General features: G+C 44.1%; 3 protein-coding genes and 1 pseudogene across 5 annotated transcripts; 3 read left to right on the top strand and 1 right to left on the bottom strand.

The window, feature by feature from the left end:
• Positions 1–1,866: 1,866 nt before the first annotated feature.
• Positions 1,867–3,813, top strand: LOC115666883 (protein DOG1-like 4). Its single transcript, XM_056311888.1, has 3 exons — positions 1,867–2,314; positions 2,576–2,591; positions 3,254–3,813. Exons 1-3 carry the CDS (start codon positions 1,928–1,930, stop codon positions 3,541–3,543), a joined length of 693 nt encoding a protein of 230 aa, XP_056167863.1. The 5' UTR covers positions 1,867–1,927; the 3' UTR covers positions 3,544–3,813.
• A 2,957-nt stretch (positions 3,814–6,770) lies between these two features.
• LOC115666847 (uncharacterized) lies at positions 6,771–10,830 on the bottom strand. Of its 3 annotated transcripts, none has more exons than XM_056311791.1 (7): positions 9,787–10,830; positions 9,336–9,434; positions 9,140–9,235; positions 8,102–8,716; positions 7,959–8,009; positions 7,178–7,780; positions 6,771–7,085 (listed from the first exon to the last, which is right to left on the bottom strand). In XM_056311791.1, the coding sequence occupies exons 1-7, from the start codon at positions 10,753–10,755 to the stop codon at positions 7,014–7,016; spliced, it is 2,505 nt and encodes an 834-aa protein (XP_056167766.1). In that variant the 5' UTR covers positions 10,756–10,830; the 3' UTR covers positions 6,771–7,013. The 3 variants fall into 3 exon arrangements, with proteins under 3 accessions (XP_056167766.1, XP_030444353.1, XP_030444386.1); XM_030588493.2 differs by having other exon boundaries at positions 7,920–8,009; positions 9,787–10,828; XM_030588526.2 differs by lacking the exon at positions 9,140–9,235 and having other exon boundaries at positions 7,920–8,009; positions 9,787–10,819.
• A 2,241-nt stretch (positions 10,831–13,071) lies between these two features.
• On the top strand, positions 13,072–15,636 carry LOC115666397 (peptide-N4-(N-acetyl-beta-glucosaminyl)asparagine amidase A-like). The gene has a single exon (XM_030588134.2). It carries the CDS (start codon positions 13,331–13,333, stop codon positions 15,395–15,397), a length of 2,067 nt encoding a protein of 688 aa, XP_030443994.2. The 5' UTR covers positions 13,072–13,330; the 3' UTR covers positions 15,398–15,636.
• Positions 15,637–18,001: 2,365 nt separating this feature from the next.
• Positions 18,002–20,244, top strand: LOC130138310 (peptide-N4-(N-acetyl-beta-glucosaminyl)asparagine amidase A-like; annotated as a pseudogene).
• Positions 20,245–21,967: the final 1,723 nt, after the last annotated feature.

Here is a 21,967-nt window from a genome sequence, read left to right as displayed (position 1 = left end):
GGCCTTGACTTTTCTAATTTAGTGGTGTAGAAATTATCAATATCCATATCAAGAAAATATTAGATATGCCTGTTTTGCCACGTAAGCGGTAGGACACTCCATTCAGTGCTTGTCATGTATCTAGGTGAGCTCTATTGATCAGTCTCTTTGTCTTCTTCACCATTTCTTCCTCTCTTTTTTCCTTTCATTTTTCTTGTTTTCTTTCTTTCCCTTTGGCCTGTGCCAGTACTCTGCCATGGCCAGTCACAGGCAAGGGTCGTCTCGCTAGATCTGGTGAGGACTTGACCCTCACGGCCTGGGCGAGAGTCACTCTCGCCAAATTTGGTGGGGCCTGCCCTCAAGGCCAGTGGTGAGGGCTCGACTCTCGCGACTTGGGCGAGGGTGAGGATGAAAAATCAATGAGTGGACTGATGATGGAGGAGGGGCTGTCGGTGAAGAAGCGACCAAATAGCCACGGGTGTTGAAGGCGTCGGTGGAGTTGGTGGCGGGCCTACAGTCGATGTGGAAGAAGAAGCATATAGGAGGGGGAGGAGGCAACAAGGAGAGAGAAGGAGAAGGAGGAGAGAGATGAAGAGACAAAATCTGAAACTTGAGCCTCACTCGAACACTAGACGATTAATTAGTAGAGTGTCACACTACTTACGTGATGAAATTTGCCCACCTAATATTTTCCATGTGGTGGGATTTTCCCAAATTATTGGGCCATGTCTTTTGACACGTGTCTCTACTCAAGTTAAAATAATTGGGTATTCCCTCCTGGGCATTGAAAAAGTCTTGCGTGCTCAAGATGCATGTGAGCTCAGCCCAATGAAACCCATCGATCTAGCGGTGCGCTTGAATTGGGAATTCTCATTCACTTGGAGCATGCGATAATTGCTCTTGGACATCACTTTAGTACTTGAAACTCTATTTTAATTAGAATATTACCCGCTCGTTTTCGCTGTTGATACAAAATGTATATCGACCAAATGTCATCATAATTGTCGATTAAAGATAACATACACTGAAAAACTATGCATTTGTATTGATCATGCTGTTTTTTAGAGCTTAGGGGGACAAACTTGTGTGTGGTTTATGCTCACGAGACAAGTTTTATTTCCTATGCCATTAAATACAAATGGATTAGTGGACGGACTTATGTTTTGCGTAGCGAGGGTTACCTCCTGCCTCACTTACTTCTTCGGACCTTCGAATTGAGTTTTGCCCCCTTAGGTATACACAAGTCATACCTAGGGCAAATTGCCCTGTTCATGATATTTCCAATGAGATTTATATATCTCGCTCTCTCCCAAGTCCATGCTTCTTAGGTTGACAATTTTGAGCAAATGTCGTACTTTCTCTTAACATTACGAATATACGAACCGGAAAGGACGTTGCACATCACGTAATCGTCTTTGAATGCTAAACAATCCGTAGCATTCTCTACAGTTGCCCAATTAAATATGCTAGGTATCCTTCCATATTGCACAAACATCCGTAGCATTCTCTATATTTCAGAATGGTTCGAAGACCTTTCAGGGTTTCACCCTTTCATAAAACTAGGGTTACTGCTCGTAACCATGCTGCTCTCTTCTCTTCTCCGTATAACCCGCTTCAAAAGCAAAAGCTCAGCCCCGGATCATGCAAGCGATCTCCTCCGGATCGAAACTTTAACAAGCAGACGAAATCAAGTTCGGATCGACCCCATCAAATCCCGGCGCCACCTGTAACACACTCACCTCATATTTCGCCACGTACACCAGACTCGCATGCCAACTGTTAACCCTACACGGCGCTACAGAAGACCCGCAACCCCCGCGCATGCATTGCATACCTTGCATCGCACATTCACACGCATAATCCTCCGCTTCCCTGTCTCTCTCTCACTCTCTCTCTCTCTCTCTCTCTCTCTTCCCCTCTTCATAGCTATATTCCAAAAGAGACGAGGATGAACAGCTTCGACAGGTTCTACGGCGGCTGGCTGGAGCAGCTCCGCCACCTCTTGGACCAGCTGGCCGCTGCGCCCAGGCCCCCGACCACCGCCGACCACCACCACCAGCTCCATCACCTGGTGAGCAAGTTCATGAGCCACTACACGGAGTACTACCGGATGAAGGCCCTCGCGGTGGACTGCGACGTCCTCTCCGTCCTTGCCGTCCCGTGGATCACCGCCCTCGAGCGGTCGCTCCACTGGATCGGCGAGTGGCGGCCCACCACGGTATTCCACCTGGTCTACACCGAGTCGAGCATTCTGTTCATGTCCCACATCATCGACATCCTCCGTGGGTTCAAGACCGGTGACCTGGGGGATCTGTCTCCGAGCCAGTTCAGGCGAGTTCGCAAGCTTAATGAACAATTTTCTCTCTGCCCCTCTAAGGCTAGGATTTGAGTTTCTCCTAACTTAGGAAATCATGCGAACTTTTTGTCAAGATTATTATGGAAAATTTAGGTAGAATTACTTCCTTCGGACCTATTGAGTCATTTTAGGAATTACCAAATAAGACACAAAAACTGTAAGTGCATGTAATCCTTTTTTCATTAATATTCAAGATACCTACTATAGTGCAATTGATTGGGCGCACTGGGAGAATTTTAGCTTAGAAACAGGACAGGTCACCTGTTCGATATGCCCTAGTGCGTGCAACACCTCTTACGTGTCTCATGGGTGCAGGCAACGGGTCTGACCAAAGAAGTATCTAATTTATGAAATTATTATACGAAGGAGCTCGGTTGGTGCATATTGTAGTTTTTGCATTTCATGAGATTGACTCGATGATGACGACCCATTAGCATTTACAAATGTTCTGTGATTCTTGACAATATTCTTAGAAAGTTTCTAGGTTGTATACGTATACGTATATTTCTATTTCAATGAAATGCAATTGGATTGGATCTAAAATAGTGTAATTATATATAGACTCCTTATAAGTTTGGCGATCTAACGGATATATATGCTCTAAAGTTTCCGACAATATCTAGATTGTCAATTCCGTCAGTTTCTATGTTGTGAAATCTGTCAATTGCTATCTAACGGAATGAAAAGTATTATGGCATTATTAATTGATTGAGATACTAGATTATTGTCTAACGGAAGGATTTTTATTTACGATATTTTGAACGGATCGACACATATATACGACATTCTTAACTGATTGATGTACTAGGTTGATTATCAGATGACTGATCGACACGTAGATTCTATATTCATAACCGATATATATACTAGATCGATGACCGGACGATTGACATGTAAATCAATGTCTTGATAGGGGAGTGAGTGAGCTGCAATGCGACACGGTGAGGGAAGAGAACGCGATAACGGAGGAGCTGTCGGAGTGGCAAGACAGTGTGAGTGACCTGATGGTGGCGAGCTCGAGCATGGAGGGGAAGATAGGGAAGCTGGGGGCGATCGTGAAAAAAGCGGACGACCTGAGGCTGAAGACGGTGAGGCGAGTGGTGGAGCTGCTGACGCCGCAGCAAGCCGTGGAGTTCTTAATTTCCGCGTCCGAGCTTCAGTTGGGGATCCGCAGCTGGGGCTTGAATCTCAGTAATGGTCCTCACTAACCTAAACAATAGAACCGTGGAGTTCATGGAGCTTGTCATAGCATCGTATTTGGATAGTCATCTCTTTTGCATGGTTGATGAATGTGGGGATGTTGCTTGCTGGTGCTTTGCTGTGGATTCAGCCAAGAAAACTCGACTGTGTGTTTGTCCTCCATGTGAATATGACTTCGGGGGTGCCTCATTCATTCGAGTTTTAGCTTTCAATGGGAGTTGTTTTTTCCATTTTGTAACCTAATCTTGGTTAATCTGAGAAAATTTTCTTTTATAGTATCCTCTTTTTTGTTTCCTTTTTCTCAAACCAGAATGCTTTCCGACTCGGCGTCATCTGGGCAAGGATGACTTAGCAAAAGAACAAACCAAATTGCTATGATCGAAGCAAAAGGCACGGCACGGCTTTGCCTAGGAAAAACGAAAAAGACAACCGAAAATAGGGAAACGAAAGGTAAAACAAACGGCGGCTTGTGCTTAGCGTTACGACTGAGGTTGACGTGTTGAGATCGTAAGGGAGAAGCGACATGCATGGCGACACTTGTTGCTGAATGTCCCACCTACGTGTTCCGCAACTGCACTCGACAAAGCAACAAATGTAATGCATGGCCACACTCACTTTTTTGCTGGTTTTCTTCTCCCCACGGGTCTCGAGATGCTTAACCCCTCCACGTGTCCTCTAAAACCTAATCCTTTCCCTCCAGGTTTGCGCACGGTTCGAAACCCACCGTGGAATTGAACAGTATTTCGTGAGAAGAAAACTAAGCCGTTGTTGTCTTATCGTGAATCTCTGTTTTCTTTGACCCGGCCCGCGTAGTTCCTAGCTCGAGCCCATCACTTTCAAGAAGAGAATTCATAGTTATTTTCTTCGGCCGTGTTCTGAATCTCAACCCAAAAGTAGAAGTTCGTCGTTCATGAGACATCAACCTTTTTAGGCCCATCTTTATCTTCGCTTGCTTTTGCCTGGGTCCTCTTGTGCACCATTTTCTCTTCCTCTTTTCACTTTGCTTTTTCCTTTTTCCCCCTCTCAGATTCGGCTCTCCCATCTCTCTTTATTTTTGCAAGTTGATGATCTGTCTCTTATGAAGTTCTCATGGCGATAGTAGATTTTTAATGGCATACCAAATTGAATTGAAAAATGAAGGAGAGTAAAGGAATGCATATTGAAAAAGGAATGCACAGTGGGTTCGTTCAGAATTAGGAGAAGTAAAGAAACTGGAAATAGCTTCAGAAGATGAAGATGAACAGGAATCAATCATTTGGCCTAGTCTAATCCTGTGCACAGTGCATGCCCAATGGATCCAAAGACATGGCCATGACATGAGAACCTCCTCGTTGACTCAAAACTCTTCAATGGGCACTCATAGATCCTCCATTCAAAACTCACTGGCCTAGTCTCAACTGTTCTTGTACCGCGTAAGGATAACTATCAAGTTAAGAATAATAACACGCAATCATTTTCTTATGCATCCTAGCATTATGCGAGAGGTGTCAAAAGAAGGAGAACATCTAAGGAAAGGCACTTCGGCGAGGGAGACTTGATTGCATGACCCCATTTGGTGTCACTGACCCCCTTTATTGGCTATCACGACCAGCATTAATTCGTCATTGACCTATCTGTTTTCAGCAACACTTCAATCGTCATTGATTCCGCTGGTGGTCACGCTTGGCTCGCCAATGGAGGCCGAGGGTTGCCAAGGGTCTAGGTTCGCTCATCTGGATCAACGATCGTCTGGAGACATGCGGGTCTGGGTCACCGAGGTCATGTGACCCTCACCATCGCCTCTTTTATAATCTCTCCAACACTCCCATTGCTTCTTATTTATGTTGGATTAGAGATAAGTTTAGTTTGTGTAGGTCTTCCTCTTCATCTTCCCACCGAAAATGGTTTTTTGGGATCGTGTTTGTTCCTCTGTTGCACCTTCTTTAACATGTGAATTTGACACGACCCTTAAAGTTTGCGATCAACTGTTTTTTATTTGTGATTTTACTTCATGAGAGTTATGCCAATGTTTGCACTGTTTCTCATTGATTTTTTTTTTTTTGTCAAAGTGTTTTCCATTGATTGAATAGGCATTAAAGTTAAACCAGATAAGCCTTGTACTCAGAAGCCAAATGGGTTGAGACTTTACTCTCCCAGGTAAACTTCTCTGTTCGTTGATTTCGGTATGAAAAAGCCCAAATTTTCATTGGTTTTCCTTTTCATTTAATGAGTTGACTGGGTTTGAACGATTTGGTGAAACGTGTATGTGGTGGTGTGAGTTATATGAAGGCTAGTGAACTAGTGGCAAGGAAGAGTGATGCTAGTGCTAATGATTGAGTTGATCTTGTCGGTTCAATGAGAACATTTTGCTTGCGGCAATAGAGGTTTCAATTTTGAGTGCCGGAATGTGATTGTGCAGAGGTGAGAGATCTTTGGAGCAGAAGTCGTTGTCTAGAGATTTCTTAATCTCAGAGTCACCTCCCCTAGCCTCTTCGATGGTTTGATCCTAGCCGGCGATTGATTTGCTTTACCAGGTTTGCTTCCACAATGGAGATGATGAACATTAGCCATGCCCTCTGTTTTCTTTTTAAATACACAAAAAGTCACTTAAGCAGAGGGCATTTGCTCTGAGCAAATGTACCTTGAATCAAAGAGTTTTGAAGAAATGACTTTGCATTTCCCCAATACTCTCCCAACCGTACCCATTATCATTTTCTATCATCTCTAAGTTCGTGATTGGGCAGGTCTCTATTCTCCTCAGTATCACCAACCTGCAGGGTTCAATTCCCGACAATTAGCGGGGTTCCATCACGTAAACAAACGATACTTGAATGATACAGCGTTTTGCGTTCTGACAAAGTGATGTCCGCAAGCACAGGAAAAGCTGCCATTACAAGGTTGCAGGGATACGACTTCCAAGTTTAACGTCCAAATTGCACAGGTAAAGGTTGCGTTTGCCATCTAAAGTGGATGGAACAGCAAAGTGTGAACCCTTACATGCCACCCTGTGTGCCATATCAATTGGAGGATAAACCATCGAGATCTAAACAGTCGACTGTCAAGGTCTTGAATTCTCAAGGAAGTCTCGACTCTTGAGCAAAGTGTAACAGGGAAAATCACTCGTGTGGTGTGTTACTGTCCACTTCCCAAATTGAAAATTAGTAAATCTAAATTTGGCCTAGACCACATGTAAGTTGTGCATATTCATAGCTTAATTATGCGAATGTCAGAGAGGATAATACCCACAAAGCCAAGATTGATATCCAAAGATCAATGAAATTACGGGACTCCACGTTTCAGTGATCCTTCTCTAAAAGCATCCATATATCATATATCCCCCAGTGCAACTCTTCCTTTTTTCAGCCAATCCTACTACAGAAGGCCTTCAGATAACAAAAAAGAAACACGCAAATTTATACTATGTTGTTCAGGCCATTCACTACTGACTATTCACAGTAACACCTAATTGCCTTTCAAGGTTGTGATAGTTGCTAACCTCTCAAAGCACCTGTGCACCGATATCTTGACAGGCGGTAGCATTATCTATTGTAGGCGTGTCAGTACCATTATCCTGCAAAAATCAAATCAAATCAAATCACTGGACTTTCAAGTATCCTAAAGAAATAAGACGGCAAGCCAAAAACAGAGATACAAAATATTTACCAGCATATCAGCTGGTTGAACTGAAGATTGATTAAGAGCTTCCAGATCATTCGCAATGGATGGAAATTTATTAATATCCCAACCAAGAAGCTTGCATATAGCTCTTCCATAAGCCCTGTGAGCCCTCTTCTTCGTCTTGACTATTGTTGTGGAATGCTGAAGTAGCCCAGTGCACCCCTTGAACCTCTTCCAGGGCTTCTTTCCAACACCGGCACAAACCAAACAACCGAAATCGCCATCTCTATATTTACCATTGTAATAACTCCTCAGTTCAGCATTCTCTGTGAACAGCACAGTAAAGAACTTAACAATTTCACATTCCCCGTCGTCATCCCCATGCAACACATCTTCACTTTTATCGCCCTCATCTTCTTCCTCATCATCAGCCTCCTCATCACCGTCAGTATCTGAACCAGACATGCAATTGAAAAAAGCTTGGCAACCGTCAAGGACCTTTTGATGCCAAGTTTCGGGTTCTGCTTTTTCCTCAGCCGAAACCAAGTGAGACTTAAAAGGAGGCCACTCAGATGCTGCCATGCCAGCACGGTCTACAGGGCTTTCACAGGGCCATTTGATGCTGGACACTGGTGACGATACAGAATCCTGCACAACACAGTCATTTCATACTTAAGATCATGATGAAGAGCTTGACTGTAATATGAATTTACCAGAAGAAGAATAGACTGGAGTATATCCGTTCAGATGATTAAAAAAAAAGAGAAATAGATATGAGCATCTTAACGACAAAATATTTGTTGGAGGTACTATCATCTGTTCGTACATTGGCGTCCAGACAATTTATGGACATAAAAAATTTATCTGTACTGCCACCCTGTAGTGTTAAATTTAAGCAGATTAGAGAACTTCATCAAGCATCTCAAAGAAATTAGACAGGAAAAGCACCCGACTGAGCCAAATACATACCTGCATATCACCTGACTGAACTAAAGAGTGACCAAGAGCTTCTGAAGTATTCTTAATTGGGGGTAAACAATCGATATCCCAATTGAGAACCTTGCAAATAGCCCTAGCATAGGCCTTGTGAGCCAGCTTTTTTATCTTCCATATAGTAGTGCAGTGCTGAAGAAGCCCATTACACCCCTTGAACCTCTTCCAAGGCTTCTTTCCAACACCAGCGCAAACCAAACAACAGAAATCGCCATCACCATATTTACTCTCATAATATCTCTTTAATTCAGCATTCTCCATAAACAGCTTCATAAAGAACTTAATGACTTCACATTCCCCATCGACATCTCCATCCAAGAGATCATCTTCATCTTCATCATCATCATTTTCTTCTTCATCATCAGCCTCCTCATCACCATCACTTTCTGAACCAGATCTGCATCGGAAAAAAACATGACAAGCCTGGAAAACCTTCTGATGCCACGTCTCGGATTCCTCTTTCACCTCAGTCAAAACTGAGTGACTTGATAGAGATTTAAAGGGACGCCATCCCGATTCTGCTGTGGCAGAACTGTCAACAAGGTTTCCACAGGGCCATTCAGCACTGGAGGTTGGCAACGGTACAGAATCCTGCACACGATGGTTATCATATATTTCAAGGATATGGCCAAGAACTTGTTCTGATAGGAATTCACCCTAAAAAAGAGGAATTAGAAAATTACCTAACAGAAGTATAGTAGCCTTATCATATTTCGCTCAAAGTATTTATAGACAATATACAAGCGTCTTGAGGAGAAAAATAGTTAATTGTCGCATTATTAGTTTGCTCTTCCAGATCTTGAGTTGTAAATTCTTATAGTGACCTAAAGCAGAAATAACCACATATTTTCATCTCACCATTGTGGTTCTTGTTGTTGCTAAATGAAAAATGCAAGTCACATTTCGATTGTTATGTACATTTAATCAGTAACGCAGGTAAATGGATTTCAGTAGACAGCAATGTCATTGCCCCTAATAATATCTAAATTCTTAGTTTCGTCACAATCATCTTACAGAAAACTGTAGCAATTTCTCTTCATCAGCTCTGGCATCTATGTTTTCCCTGTTTAGATTTTTTATGCCCAGGGAATCATCTTCTTTGGCAGCAGTCTGCCAATTTATGGAAATTCTTCGATACACATCAGACACTTAAAGTGAGCAAGTCATGTGAGAAGACTTCCATAGCCAAAAACAAAACCTTCTCTCTTACCGGGCCATCTACCTTCCCTTCTCCATTGATCCCTGGTATTGAAATTTCCTTGTCATAATTTTCAACAGACTTTGTAGCAGCATCTTCTTCACAAACTGTCTGCAATCCATAACAAAGGACACATCAGTAAATATACCATCAGAGTAATATCAACAATAACCAGCCTCAAGGAACATCGAGTTCATTGACATTCTCAAAGTGAGTAATCGTTATGTGTAACCAATGACCTCACGACTCATCAACTCATTGACATTCTGAATTACGTCATTGCTTGTTTTCCGCCCAAATTGACCATTTTTTGTCCCTCCCACAAGCTACATTGTCCACATCTTCGTTATTAACACCAGCATTTTCCTTAATCTCATTCTCACCCTACATATATCGTAGGTACTCTAACAACATAGCTTCCAAGCATCCAAAAACCAAAATAACACAAGAATTAGCCCAATACCTGCACTAAACTCGGACCGGGCAAAGATCGACTCAGCCGCTTGCCCTTCTTTACAATAAGAGGCAATCTCCCAACATCCCAACCCATGACTCTACAAATGACCAAGCCAAAAGCCCTATGAGCCCGCCTCTTCTTCGTCTTGGATATATTAATCGAATGCTGCAAAACCCCACAACAGTTCTTAAACTTCCTCCCACTCATCTTACCCCCTTGCGCGCCACACACAAAGCACCAAAAGTCCCCACTCTCGTGATTCCTCTCGTAATACTCCCTCAACTCCTCATCCTTCACAAACACGTCCAACAGAAACTTGTACTCCTCACTCTCCTGTAACCCGCCATTATCGCCCTCCGCACGATCATCCTCCATTTCATCTCCGTCTCCATCGTCCTCCCCCTCCTCGCCATCCGAATCGCCGGCTCTCGCAAACAATCCGCGGCATCTCTCCAGAGCCCTCTGCTGCGTCACCCGCCCGGCGATCTCGGCTTGCTCCTCGGCGGAGGCGGGCCGGGACGTTTGGCCGGAATCGGGCTCCTTCTGCTTCGTCGCGGGCCATGCGGGATAGGGCTGAGGGATGGGTTCTTCCCGGCACGGCCATTCGTTCTCCGGCTGCTTCGGTTCTTCGCCATCCTTGCGCTTCTTGCGCTGCCTCTTCTTCTTCTTCTTCTTCTTCTTCTTCTCCTGGGCGGCGTCCGAGTTCGGTTTCTTGAAAGGCGCGGGCCTCGAAACGGGAATGGCCCGCGACGGAGGGTGGTCGGAGAGAGGAGGGTTCGGAGGATGAGGAGGGCCCAGGTGCCACAGGGAGTGGAGGTAGACAACCTCGTCCCTCAGTCTCCGCTCGAAGGGATCATCCATCGTCGTCGGAGGAGACGACGAAAGGCGTGATTTTTTTTTCCGTTTCCTTCGACGTCGGCGAGAGAGGTTCTTCTTCAAGGAATTCCTCCTCGTCTGGTCGGGACTCGCGCGCATCGCAGCTGGGAAACGGGAAACTCCATGGCTTCGAACGACGAGAATTGAATGACAGAACGGAGTTCGGGTAAAGTCCGGAAATTTAAAGCTTAAAATTTGCATTGGCAGTTTTGGGCGTGACATCCCTCCTTTGTATGTACAAGTTACTGTATGCCTAGCTAGTATGAGCATAACTATAGTTTGAGCTTTATAGATGTGCTTGCAATTTGCGTGCTAACACCCGCAACGCGTGGGGTGTGTGGAACTTTTGGCATTCTTCAAGATTAGTCTCCTTTGCTTAGTTGTCCTCTATGAGTCTATGTGACTAATTCCTTGGCATCGCGATCCCCCGCGACGGGTGCGTGAAACTTTATGGGCTCGTGAGGATTGCGCGAGGAGCGGGTTGCTTCGGCAGGGAGCGAGGAAGAAGAAAACGGAAGAAACCCTAATCGGGATTCGATTCGGGGATTTCGTGCATTTTTCGCCCGATTGCAAATCTTGTACAAAATTGTCCCCATTTTAGTCGTCGGAGGCGAAGATTTGGCCGGCCGGCGAATTCAAACCCTTATTTGAGGCTAGCTTAACTATTTTAGGCCTTCATATGAGACATGATCCACTTTGGGCTTTTTTTTTAAAAATGACTCCCATTTCGGGCTTTTATTTGAAATTTTCCATAAACTAATTTATAAATGTAACTAATTCCTTTGCTTCGTGATCCGAATGATTTTTTTTCCAAAAAATTGACACGAATTTTAAAAGCGAGGATATCTGCTTATAAAATATTCGATTTGTTAGGTAATCTTTGAAGATATCGAATTTTAGTTATCAATGATATATAACGTGCAATTTTATTTTTTTCTATATTAAAATGAGGTAATGGTGTTCTTTTTAACGGAAGGTGGACATCAAATTGGAAAATTGGCTATATATACAGTATAAGATAAATATAGACAGCATCGATTATTATATTCAATCCCAATTAATTGACTACAGGAGCATGTCATCTAGCTCCCTAGCAATTCATTTTAGTGCTTATCCTTAGAATCCTGAAGATTCGGAAACAAATAGATAAATGTATGGGTGAGCTACAAGAACTGCCCGGACTGGGAACTGTCCGGATTGGACTAGACCGAACCAATCCTGAAGTGAGTCATCGTATTCCAATTGACCCCCTTGCACTTTGCTAGTGCTAAAAATGGCCGTTTTACTGAATACTTGACAATCGCGTGCCCACAGGGCAAAATTTGTGCGAAATTTCCGTTTCCCCCCGGATAAGATCTTCACGTGACTAAAAAGTAAGCCAAAAGAGCTCAATCTTTTTTAGTTCCACCGAAAAAGTCGAGTCTTATAAAGGACGACACTCGATGAGTGAGATTCTATTTTGGGGGTGGTGTGACTTAGAGACATCGTTGAATACATTTCGACCTCATTTTACACTTTTGTTGCTTAACCTTGGAGGCGAAGGACAAAGAGAATGGATTGGGAATTGGAAATGGAGTATCAAAGATCAGACCAAGAGAATAGAAATAGAGAAAGAAATTGGCTTGAGAGAGAGACCAGGTTTCGAATTTAAGGCTTTGAAAGTACGGATGCGGAAGGAGGAAGGCTCGACTGAGGACATCACGGATTGAGAAGACCCTAAGGAGGCGATTATTGCACGCAAGTATTGGGAAATGAAATTTGTGTATTTTTTCAAGATTTTAAGGTTTTACATCGAGATTACTTCAAGAACGACTTGATTAGGGATATCATGGATCGAGAGGAACTTGAAGTGGCTAACATAACCTCAAATAAGAGCTCGGCTCACCAGCCAACTAAATCTTCGCCGGTGCCTAGCACACGCATCTCACCTTCCACTTTCCAAGCCATGGCCGGGGGCATTTTTTCTTTCTTTTTTTTTGTCTTTCTTATTTTCAATGTTCATCTTCATTTTCATCCTTCGTCTGTCCTTCCGCACCAATGCTGAGCCACTTCCGGTGCCCGATCTTGTTCGACGTTTAATGGTCCCAAACAGGTATAAGCTGGACTTTCTGCCCTAAAGATGCTTTCGAAGCAGGGTTTGAAGACTTCAAGGTAATGAATAGAATAATAAGTGTCACAGTTTGCTGAGCTTCGACAAAAGAATCTTCCTAATGTAATTACATTTGAACAAATCCAGGTTTGAAAATTTGAGAGAGTCCTAGGAATTCAATTCCCTTCCTGAAAAGGTTCGACGAACGAATCCTTTATCAATGAGAACACCATCAATGCCATCGAATCCTTTACAATGTCGCTTAATTGCACATGTTACTATGTCGTCCTCCATGGCCACTCGTACATGCGAACTCCCCAATCCCTCCCTTCGATTCCATCTTCCATCTTCACTGAGAAAAAACCATGCTGCACACATAGCACTGCTCGGATGCACAGGCTCGATGAGCCGTCGAGCCCCAACCGGCACACCACAGCGGTGCCGTAGAAGAGGACGGCCATTTTGATCACCGGTGATGAGTAGGTGGGGTCTATTGGAATCCGGTGACTCGTTTCCCGGAGGTATTTTGACGGACGTCACGGTCTGAGCTAACCTATTTCAATTTGTCTATCACTTAGGTAAAAAATGAAAGAAATTCCGCTTTTTTTGGATTCCTTGCGGATCCCGTTATTGATTTCCTCTATTGCTGAACTTTCTACGGTGACCAGATTTGCTTCCTCTATTGATGAACTTTCTTCGTTTGCATCACCTTTCCATTCCGCTCCTAGCGATGAGTTTGCATTGTTTTCTACTCCACCGGACGAAGTCTCCAAGAGAAAGTTCAACTTTGAAGCAAAAGCAATCCCTCAACCACCACCACCATCCATGGCTTCCTCTCTCTTCTTCTTCCTCCTCATCATTTTCCTCTCTCTCTCCTCTCCATCCGCCGCAAACGTCCACCGGACCAAGCTCCTCCGGTCGTCCCTCATCTCCGAACCCGGGCTTCGCGCCAACTCCACCCCCTCGCCCACTCGCTATTTCGAAGTCACCAGGCCCATCAGGCTCCCCGACACCAAGCCTTGCTCGTACCTGATCTTACAACACGACTTCGCGCACACGTATGGCAAGCCCCCGGTTCTCGCCAATTACACCCCTCCATCGAGTTGTTATTCACAGAAATTTGCAAAGGTCGTGCTGGAATGGAGCGCCACTTGCAAAGGCAGGCAATTTGACCGGATTTTCGGGGTTTGGCTTGACGGGGTCGAGCTTCTCAGGAGCTGCACTGCGGAGCCGAGAGCTACGGGAATGTTTTGGAGTGTCAAGAAGGACATTACCAGGTACTATTCGTTGCTCATGAAGAACGGTACTCTTGCCGTTTCTCTTCGCAATGTTGTGGATGACACCTATACAGGGGTTTACCATGTCAAGTTAAAGTTTCATTTTTATCCTGTTGATGATGAGCATTTGGCGGGGGATGTTGGAAATTCGAGGGATTCCGCACCATCTGGGTATGGTTCGAATGCGGATTTGATCTTGCCCATTTCGAGAAACTTGCCGCTGAATGATGGGTTGTGGTTTGAAATCGAGAATGCTACGGATACTGAGACGAAGGAGTTCAGAGTTCCCCTGAATGTTTACAGGGCAGTGCTGGAGGTTTATGTGTCTTTTCATGAGAATGATGAGTTTTGGTATGGGAATCTCCCCAATGAGTATATTGAGGCCAATAATCTTACCGGAGTAGCCGGGAATGGCCCTTTTAGGGAGGTTCTCGTGAGTCTTGACGGTGCGGTAGTCGGTGCGGTTTGGCCTTTCACGGTGGTATACACCGGGGGGGTCAATCCTCTTTTGTGGAGACCCATCACTGCCATTGGGTCGTTTAATCTCCCTACATACGATATCGAGATCACGCCCTTTCTAGGGAAGATATTAGACGGAAAGCTCCATGAATTTGGCTTCAGTGTCACGAACGCTTTTAATGTGTGGTACATTGACGCCAATCTGCATCTTTGGCTGGATGATAAGAGCACCAAAACTGCAGGGAAGCTTCTGACTTACAATTGCATGCCTCTAGCTGTTTCTTCGGTGGTGGATTTTAAGGGCTTTGATGGGAAGTTTTCGACCGGGGTCAGCCGGTCCATATCGTCCCGGGGATGGGTGAAGTCATCTTATGGGAAAATCAAGACCACTTGGAAGCAAGAGTTTAATTACAGTAACGTGATGGTCATGGGGAATCATGCGAATCTGCAAATTATCAACCAGCTGATCCATTTCAACGACCGCCTTCATGCTAAGAAGCAGTCCTCCACCCTTGCATCCATTCGAGTGCGCAGAGATTTCCCGTTCTATCTATACTCCAACAATGTGGATCAGGGAAACGGCACTTCCTTATCCGTGGCGAACTTTTCGATGGCTTTTAATGAGAAAAGGCGTAAGGATTCCGGCTTCAAGCTCTCGAGGAGTTCGCTGAGCAATGTGCAGACCGGGCAGGGCAACATGACCGTGAAGAATAACTTGGTGGCCAGCGGGTTCGGCAGTACTCAGCAAGTGTACAAGTATCGCGCGGGCGAACTCTGCTACTACAGAAATGTGAGCAGCTCAAATTACACTATTCTTCACGACCACATTGTCATGAAATGTAAGAAAGGAGCAGAGTCTCGTTATGCATCCAGAACGAACCGACGGTGGCCTTCTCGCATTCAGGGGTTTATCTGATTTAACCACATGGGGATGCTTCAGAACTTCGTGTCATCTCATCTTTCAGCTTCCTTATGTGCCCGAAATAAAGACCACTGAAAATCAGTACATATGTCCGTCAAGCACTTTTGTGGGTGTTCTTTGAACCTCTCGTCAACATCCCAAGCTTTCACTTTCTTTTCCTTAATAGAGCATATGGAGTAGTTTCATTTCTTTGGCCCCGGCATTGCTGTATAGTATCCAGCTCGAAGCCGATTTCAAGTAGTCATGCTCTTCCCATGTCGTGAAACTTTTAACAACAGTATCCTTTGACGAAACTTTGACGGAAGGTAACTGTGCCACACATGCACAAGTTGGGGAATTTTTTGTGCCACACAAAAGTTTAAGGTAAATGTGTCACGATTAACATAGTTTGGATTTTTTTGTGGCTTTTGCCTCTAGTTTAATGTTCATTTTCAATGGATTTGTTTGGGTATTTAAGGAAGAAAAAGGAGGAATTAATTATCTAAAAAAAGTAGGACCCTCTTTCTTCTATTTAACTAATACCTTCGCATAGCCATCTGAATTTTTTTTTCCCAAAAATTGAAATAAATTTTAAAAGCCAGGATATGCGCTTGTAAAATAGTAGATTTGTTTGGTAATCGTTTGGAGATATCGGGTTTTAGGCATCAATAATATATATGTGCTATTTTTTTTCTGTATTGAAATGAGGTAATGGTGTTTTCGTTGCACGGAAGGTAGACATCAAATCGAAAAATTGGCTTTATATATATTATAAGATAAATATGGATAGTGTCGATTATTATATTCAATCCCAAATAATTGACTACAGGAGCATGTCATCTAGCTCCCTAGTAATTCATTTTAGTGTCTATTCTTAAACTCTTAAAAATAAAGGAAACAAATAGATGCATGAGAAGTTTCCGGCACGGAATGAAGGAGCATATATGTCACGTGCTACTTTTCAGGCCATGGTCTGGAGCATTTTTTTTTTTCTTTCTTTCTTATTTCCTATGTATTAATAAGTTTCATTTCCTCTATTAATAAACTTTCTTCAATTTTCAAGCAGCCGAAAAGTCTTTTTCTCTCCCTCTCCCTTCTCTTTCTCGGCTTCTTCGACCTTCAATCATAGGGAGGGTTTGAGCTAGTCTCAATCTCCCCTCTCTCTTTTTATTTCTTGATTTTGTTTGAGGTTTCTTGTTTTTTTTTCCTTATTTTCTCTTCCTTCCGGATCTAGATTTGGGAGCTTTTATTTACTGGTTCAATTTTAAATCCGAGAGTTTGAAATTTAATCAGTTCTAAATATAGGAGCTATTCTCTCCGGATTTAAATTTAGGAGTTTAATAATGTTTTCGGAATTCAATATCCATGCTCTATCCGTGTAGAGGGCTTATACCTCTAATGATGATCGCAGGAGCTCTGGCATCTCGCTGAACTACGAATATTTGCTATTCCAAAATTTAGATCTAATATTGTCTCCGCACGACAATAGTGTAGAGAAGCTAAATCTAGGCGCGCACCGTTATCTAGTAATGCCGTAGTTATTGGAAAAAAAATTTCGGTCTGTACTTATCACCAACGATCATACAAGATCCATTGGTCAGTCAGCCAGTTAGTTTGCTTAACAGATCCATTCTCATGGAAGAAGTGTGTGCTTAACTATGCTGGTATTCTGTTGATCCTTTTTGTTTTTTATATGCTTCGATTTTCTTTGCGATGAAAATCTATGTAATTTTTTTTTATCGGTGAACTCTACATACTTCTCATATATCATTTTGACCGAGCAACAAATATAATTTTCTTACGACAAAAATCAAAGCCTTCTTCGACTTCGGCCCTGTTTGGTTCAGCATTTGAATGCTGCTTTGGGGCTCTAAAGTCCCTTGAACAAATGTAAAATTGTTTGGCAAGCTTTGAGGAAATGCAATTGCATCTCTAAAACTCTCCAAGGGCCTTTGGCTAAATGGAGGAGCCTTGGAGAAGTTGCATTTTCGGGATGCAACTTCACTGTTCATCGAGTGACTATTGTTCATCTTCTTCAAGCTTTGGGTCCAGCGGCCGATGACCGCCGCCCCAGGGGTAGCGCAACCCCGGCGATTGTCGCCTGGGGTCGCCGGTCGCTAGCCTGGGTGGCGAGACCCAGGCCAGTCGCGCGACCCAGGGCGTCGCCCGAGGTTCGGCGACCCCAGGCGGCAGTCACGCGACCTAGATGACGCCGCCTGAGGTTGCCGGATCTCAGGCTTCGCCTAGGTTGCACGACCAGGTGATGCTTGAGGTCGCGCGACCTCAGGCCGTCTCTTCAGAGGTTAGGCGGCGGTGGCCAGCGACCAAATCTAGTCGTTGACAGTTGGCCGGCGACCAGATTTGGCCGGCGGTGATGATCGATGGGTGAGCTCCACCGAGATTGTTTTTTTTTTCTTTTTTTTTAAATATCAGCAAAAGTCTTTTACAAAATATAATTTTTACTAAACAGTATTTAGGTCAAAGTTGCTTTCAAATGTGATTTTAAAATGCACATTACCAAACAATACTTGCATTTCGGAAAATCCTTTTGGCTAAAAGGCCTTTGCATTTTGCTAAAGGCATTCTTCAAAAGCTAAACCAAACGGCCTTCATCACCTTCCTTTCCACCCCATGTGTTTGATTTTTTATTCCATTACTTGTACAAGTACAACGCATGCTCCAAGAAAACGTTCCATATGCAACAACAATCCTTCAACCACCATCCATGGCTTCCTCTCTTCTTCCACCTCCTCATTCTCCTCTCTCTCTCCTCTCTCTCCACCGCGAACGTCCACCGGACCAAGCTCCTCCGATCGTCCCTCGTCTCCGAACCCGCACTTCACGCCAACTCCACCCGCGCCCCCACTCGCATCTTTGAAGTCACCAAGCCCATCAGGCTCCCCGACACCAAGCCTTGCTCGTACCACATTTTACAACACGACTTCGCATACACGTATGGCAAGCCCCCGGTTCTCGCCAATTACACCCCTCCATCGACTTGTTATTCACAGACATTCGCAAAGATTGTGCTTGAATGGAGTTCCACTTGCAAAGGCAGGCAATATGACCGAATTTTCGGGGTTTGGCTTGGTGGTGTTGAGCTTCTCAGGAGCTGCACTGCCGAGCCGAGAGCTACAGGGATTTTTTGGAGGGTCAAGAAGGACATTACCAGGTACTATTCGCTGCTCATGAAGAACGGTACTCTTGCCGTTTATCTTGGCAATGTTGTGGATAGGACCTATACAGGGGTTTACCATGTCCAGATAAAGTTTCATTTTTACCCTGCCGATGACGAGCATTTGGTGGGGGATGTGGGAAATTCGAGGGATTCGGTACCTGGGTATGGTTCGAATGCGGATTTGATCTTGCCCATTTCGAGAAACCTGCCGCTGAATGATGGGTTGTGGTTTGAAATCGAGAATGCTACGGATACTGAGACGAAGGAGTTCAGTGTTCCCCTGAATGTTTACAGGGCAGTGCTGGAGGTTTATGTGTCCTTTCATGAGAATGATGAGGTTTGGTATGGGAATCTCCCCAATGAGTATATCGAGGCCAATAATCTTACCGGGGTAGCCGGGAATGGCCCTTTTAGGGAGGTTCTCGTGAGTCTCGATGGTGACGTAGTCGGTGCCGTTTGGCCTTTCACGGTGGTATACACAGGAGGGATCAATCCTCTTTTGTGGAGACCCATCACTGGCATTGGGTCGTTTAATCTCCCTACATATGATATCGAGATCACGCCCTTTCTAGCGAAGATATTAGATGGAAAGCTCCACGAATTTGGCTTCAGTGTCACGAATGCTTTGAATGTGTGGTACATTGATGCGAATCTGCATCTTTGGCTGGATGATACGAGCACAGAAACTGCAGGGAAGCTTCTGACCTACCATTGTATGCCTCTAGTTGTTTCTTCGGTGTTGGATTTTAAGGGCTTAGATGGTAAGTTTTCGACTGGAGTCAGCCGGTCCATATCGTCCAGTGGATGGGTGAAGTCATCTTATGGGAAAATCAAGACCACTTGGAAGCAAGAATTTAATTACAGTAATGTGATGGTCATGGGGAATGACGGGAATCTGCAAATTATTAATCAGCTGATCCATTTCAATGACGGTGTTGATGCTACGAGCTCGTCCTCCACCCTTGCATCCATCCGAGTAGACAGAGATTTCCCCTTCTATCTATACTCCAACTATGTGGATCAAGGAAATGGCACTTCCTTATCTGTTGCAAACCTTACGTTTGCTTTTAATGAGAAAAGGCATAAGGATTCTGGCTTCAAGCTCTCAAGTGGTTCACTGAGCAATGTGCAGAAGGGGCAGGGTTACATGACTGTGAAGAATAACTTGGTAGTCAGTGGCTTAGGCAGTACTCAGCAAGTGTACAAGTATTATGGCAGCGAACTCTGCTACTTCAGAAATGTGAGTAACTCAAATTACACAATTCTTCATGACGACATTGTCAAGAAATGTAAGAAAGGAGCATGAGTCTCGTTATGCATCCAGAATCGACAGATGGTGGCCTACTCGTACTCTTATCTGATTTAACCACGTGGGGATGCTTCAGACCTTCTTGTCATCTCATCTTTCAGCTTCTTTATGTGCCCGAAATAAAAACTATTGAAAATCAGTATCAATGTATCGTGACCTCCCTTCGCTTTTAATTAGGCAATTAAAATTTAGGTGTCAACAATATATCGTTGAGCACTTTTGTGGGTATTCTTTGAAGCTCTCGTCAACATCCCAAACTTTTATTTTCTTTTCCTTAATAGAGTCACTATATGGAGTAGTTTCATTTCTGTGGCCCTGGCAATGCTGTATGGTATCCAGCTCAAAGCCGAATTCGGACGTTGAAGTTGATCAGTAGTCGTGCTCTTCCCATGGTGTGAAAATTTTAACTGAGCAAGCTTTTTACCGTCTTTATTGACAGAGCTTTAACGGAGGGTCAATATATCACATAGGTACAAGTTTGAGATATTTGCTGTCACAGAAAAAAAAAGTTTGGGATGATTATGTCATTGTTGGCATAATTTGGGGCTTTCGGTGGGTTTTGCCCCTATTTTAATGTTCGTTTTCAATAGATTTGTTTGGGTATTTAAGGAAGAATTAATTATCTAAAAATGTAGGAACCCTTTTTCTTTTATTTAACTAATATCTTCGCATAGCCATCCCAATGATTTTTTTCCCAAAAATCAACATGAATTTTAGAAGCGAGGAATATGCGCTTGTAAAATAGGAGATTTGTTAGATAATCATTAAATATCTGATTTTTGTCATTAACAATATATATGTGCTATTTATTTTTTATATGTATTAAATGAGGTAATGGTGTTTTTATTGCACGGAAGGTGGTCATAAAATTGAAAAATTGGCTATATATATTATAAGATAAATATAGATAGTGTCGATTATTATATTCAATATATTAAGATAAATATAAATAATGTCGATTATTATATTCAATACCATATAATTAACTACAGAAGCATGTCATCTAGCCCCCTTGTAATTCATTTTATTGTTTAATTTTTAAACTCGTAGAAAAAAAGGAAACAAATAAATAAATGGGAAGTTTCCGGCACGGCACGAAGGAGCGTGTATCTCACGTGCTACTTTTCAAGCCATGATCGGGAGCATTTTTCTTTTCTTTCTTTCTAATTGTCTTTCTTATTTTCTATGTATTAATAAGCTTCATTTCCTCTATTAATAAGCTTTCTTTGACTTGCAAGCAACCGAAAAAGGGCAAAAGTATACTAGAAGTGCCATAACTTGTGTACAGCGATCACTTTGATGCCATAACTTTTTTTCGGATCACTTTGGTGCTAAGTCGGAGGAAAATCGATCACTTTAGTGACTCCGGCCAAAAAGCTGACCTGGCATTTATATTAAAAAAAAATGGTCTGACTTGTAGATGGTGGAAATTACGTGGCTTTTTTTCGAATTTTTTAATTTTTTTTTAAAAAAGTTGCGCGGCAGGCGAGGAGCCCTCGCCGCTGCCGCCCAACCCACCAGCCGGCGGTGGTGGGCGCAGTGGTCGGCGAGGGTCGTCGGCCCCTGGCCGGGCCGCGACCTCGCCGAGTCCGGGAGGGCTGGATCCGGCGACCCTCGCCGAGCCCGGCGAGGCGGATCCGACGAGACGAGACCTCGTCGTCGCGACCCGTGCGACGGCGAGGTCCGGTCTTGCCTCGCGGGCGAGGCGAGACCTCGCCGTCGCTGGGTCGCGACGACGAGGTCTCGCCTCGCCCGGCGAGGCGAGGCCGACCTCGCCGTCGCCTCGGGTCACGACGCGAGGTCGGCCTCGCCTTCACTGGGCGAGCGAGACCTCGCCGTCGCCTGGGTCGCGACGGCGAGGTCTCGCCGGGGCCCGGCGACCCTCGCCGACCACTGTGCCCACCACCGCCGACCCTTCCCGGTGGTGGTGGGTTGGCGGCAGCAGCGGCGAGGGCTCCCTCGCTGCTGCTGTAGGTTTTTTTTTTTTTTTAATATAATATATATATTTTAAAAAGTACACGTCAGCAGGCTAAACGGCGTCGTTTTTGGTTTTTAATGCTGACTGGACCTCTCCGGCGAACCGTGTCAGCGCCACATC

This window comes from Syzygium oleosum, unplaced genomic scaffold (genome assembly GCF_021117445.2).
Source record: "Syzygium oleosum isolate NSW1041296 unplaced genomic scaffold, Sole_v2.1 Sole_v2.05, whole genome shotgun sequence".
Lineage (NCBI taxonomy): Eukaryota > Viridiplantae > Streptophyta > Magnoliopsida > Myrtales > Myrtaceae > Syzygium > Syzygium oleosum.
Note: the sequence above shows the minus strand (reverse complement) of the source record. Positions and strands in the feature narration are given on the sequence as shown.

Excerpts from the sequence above, each read along its gene's own strand:
- LOC115666397 (XM_030588134.2), top strand. The coding sequence starts at position 13,331 with ATGAAAGAAATTCCGCTTTTTTTGGATTCCTTGCGGATCCCGTTATTG.
- LOC115666847 (XM_030588493.2), bottom strand. The coding sequence starts at position 10,755 with ATGCGCGCGAGTCCCGACCAGACGAGGAGGAATTCCTTGAAGAAGAAC. Across the intron at positions 8,717-9,139 it reads AGAAATTGCTACAGTTTTCT|GATTCTGTACCGTTGCCAAC; the intron begins GTAAGATGATTG and ends CATCGTGTGCAG. Across the intron at positions 7,781-7,919 it reads CCTCCAACAAATATTTTGTC|GATTCTGTATCGTCACCAGT; the intron begins GTTAAGATGCTC and ends TGTGTTGTGCAG.
- LOC115666883 (XM_056311888.1), top strand. The coding sequence starts at position 1,928 with ATGAACAGCTTCGACAGGTTCTACGGCGGCTGGCTGGAGCAGCTCCGC.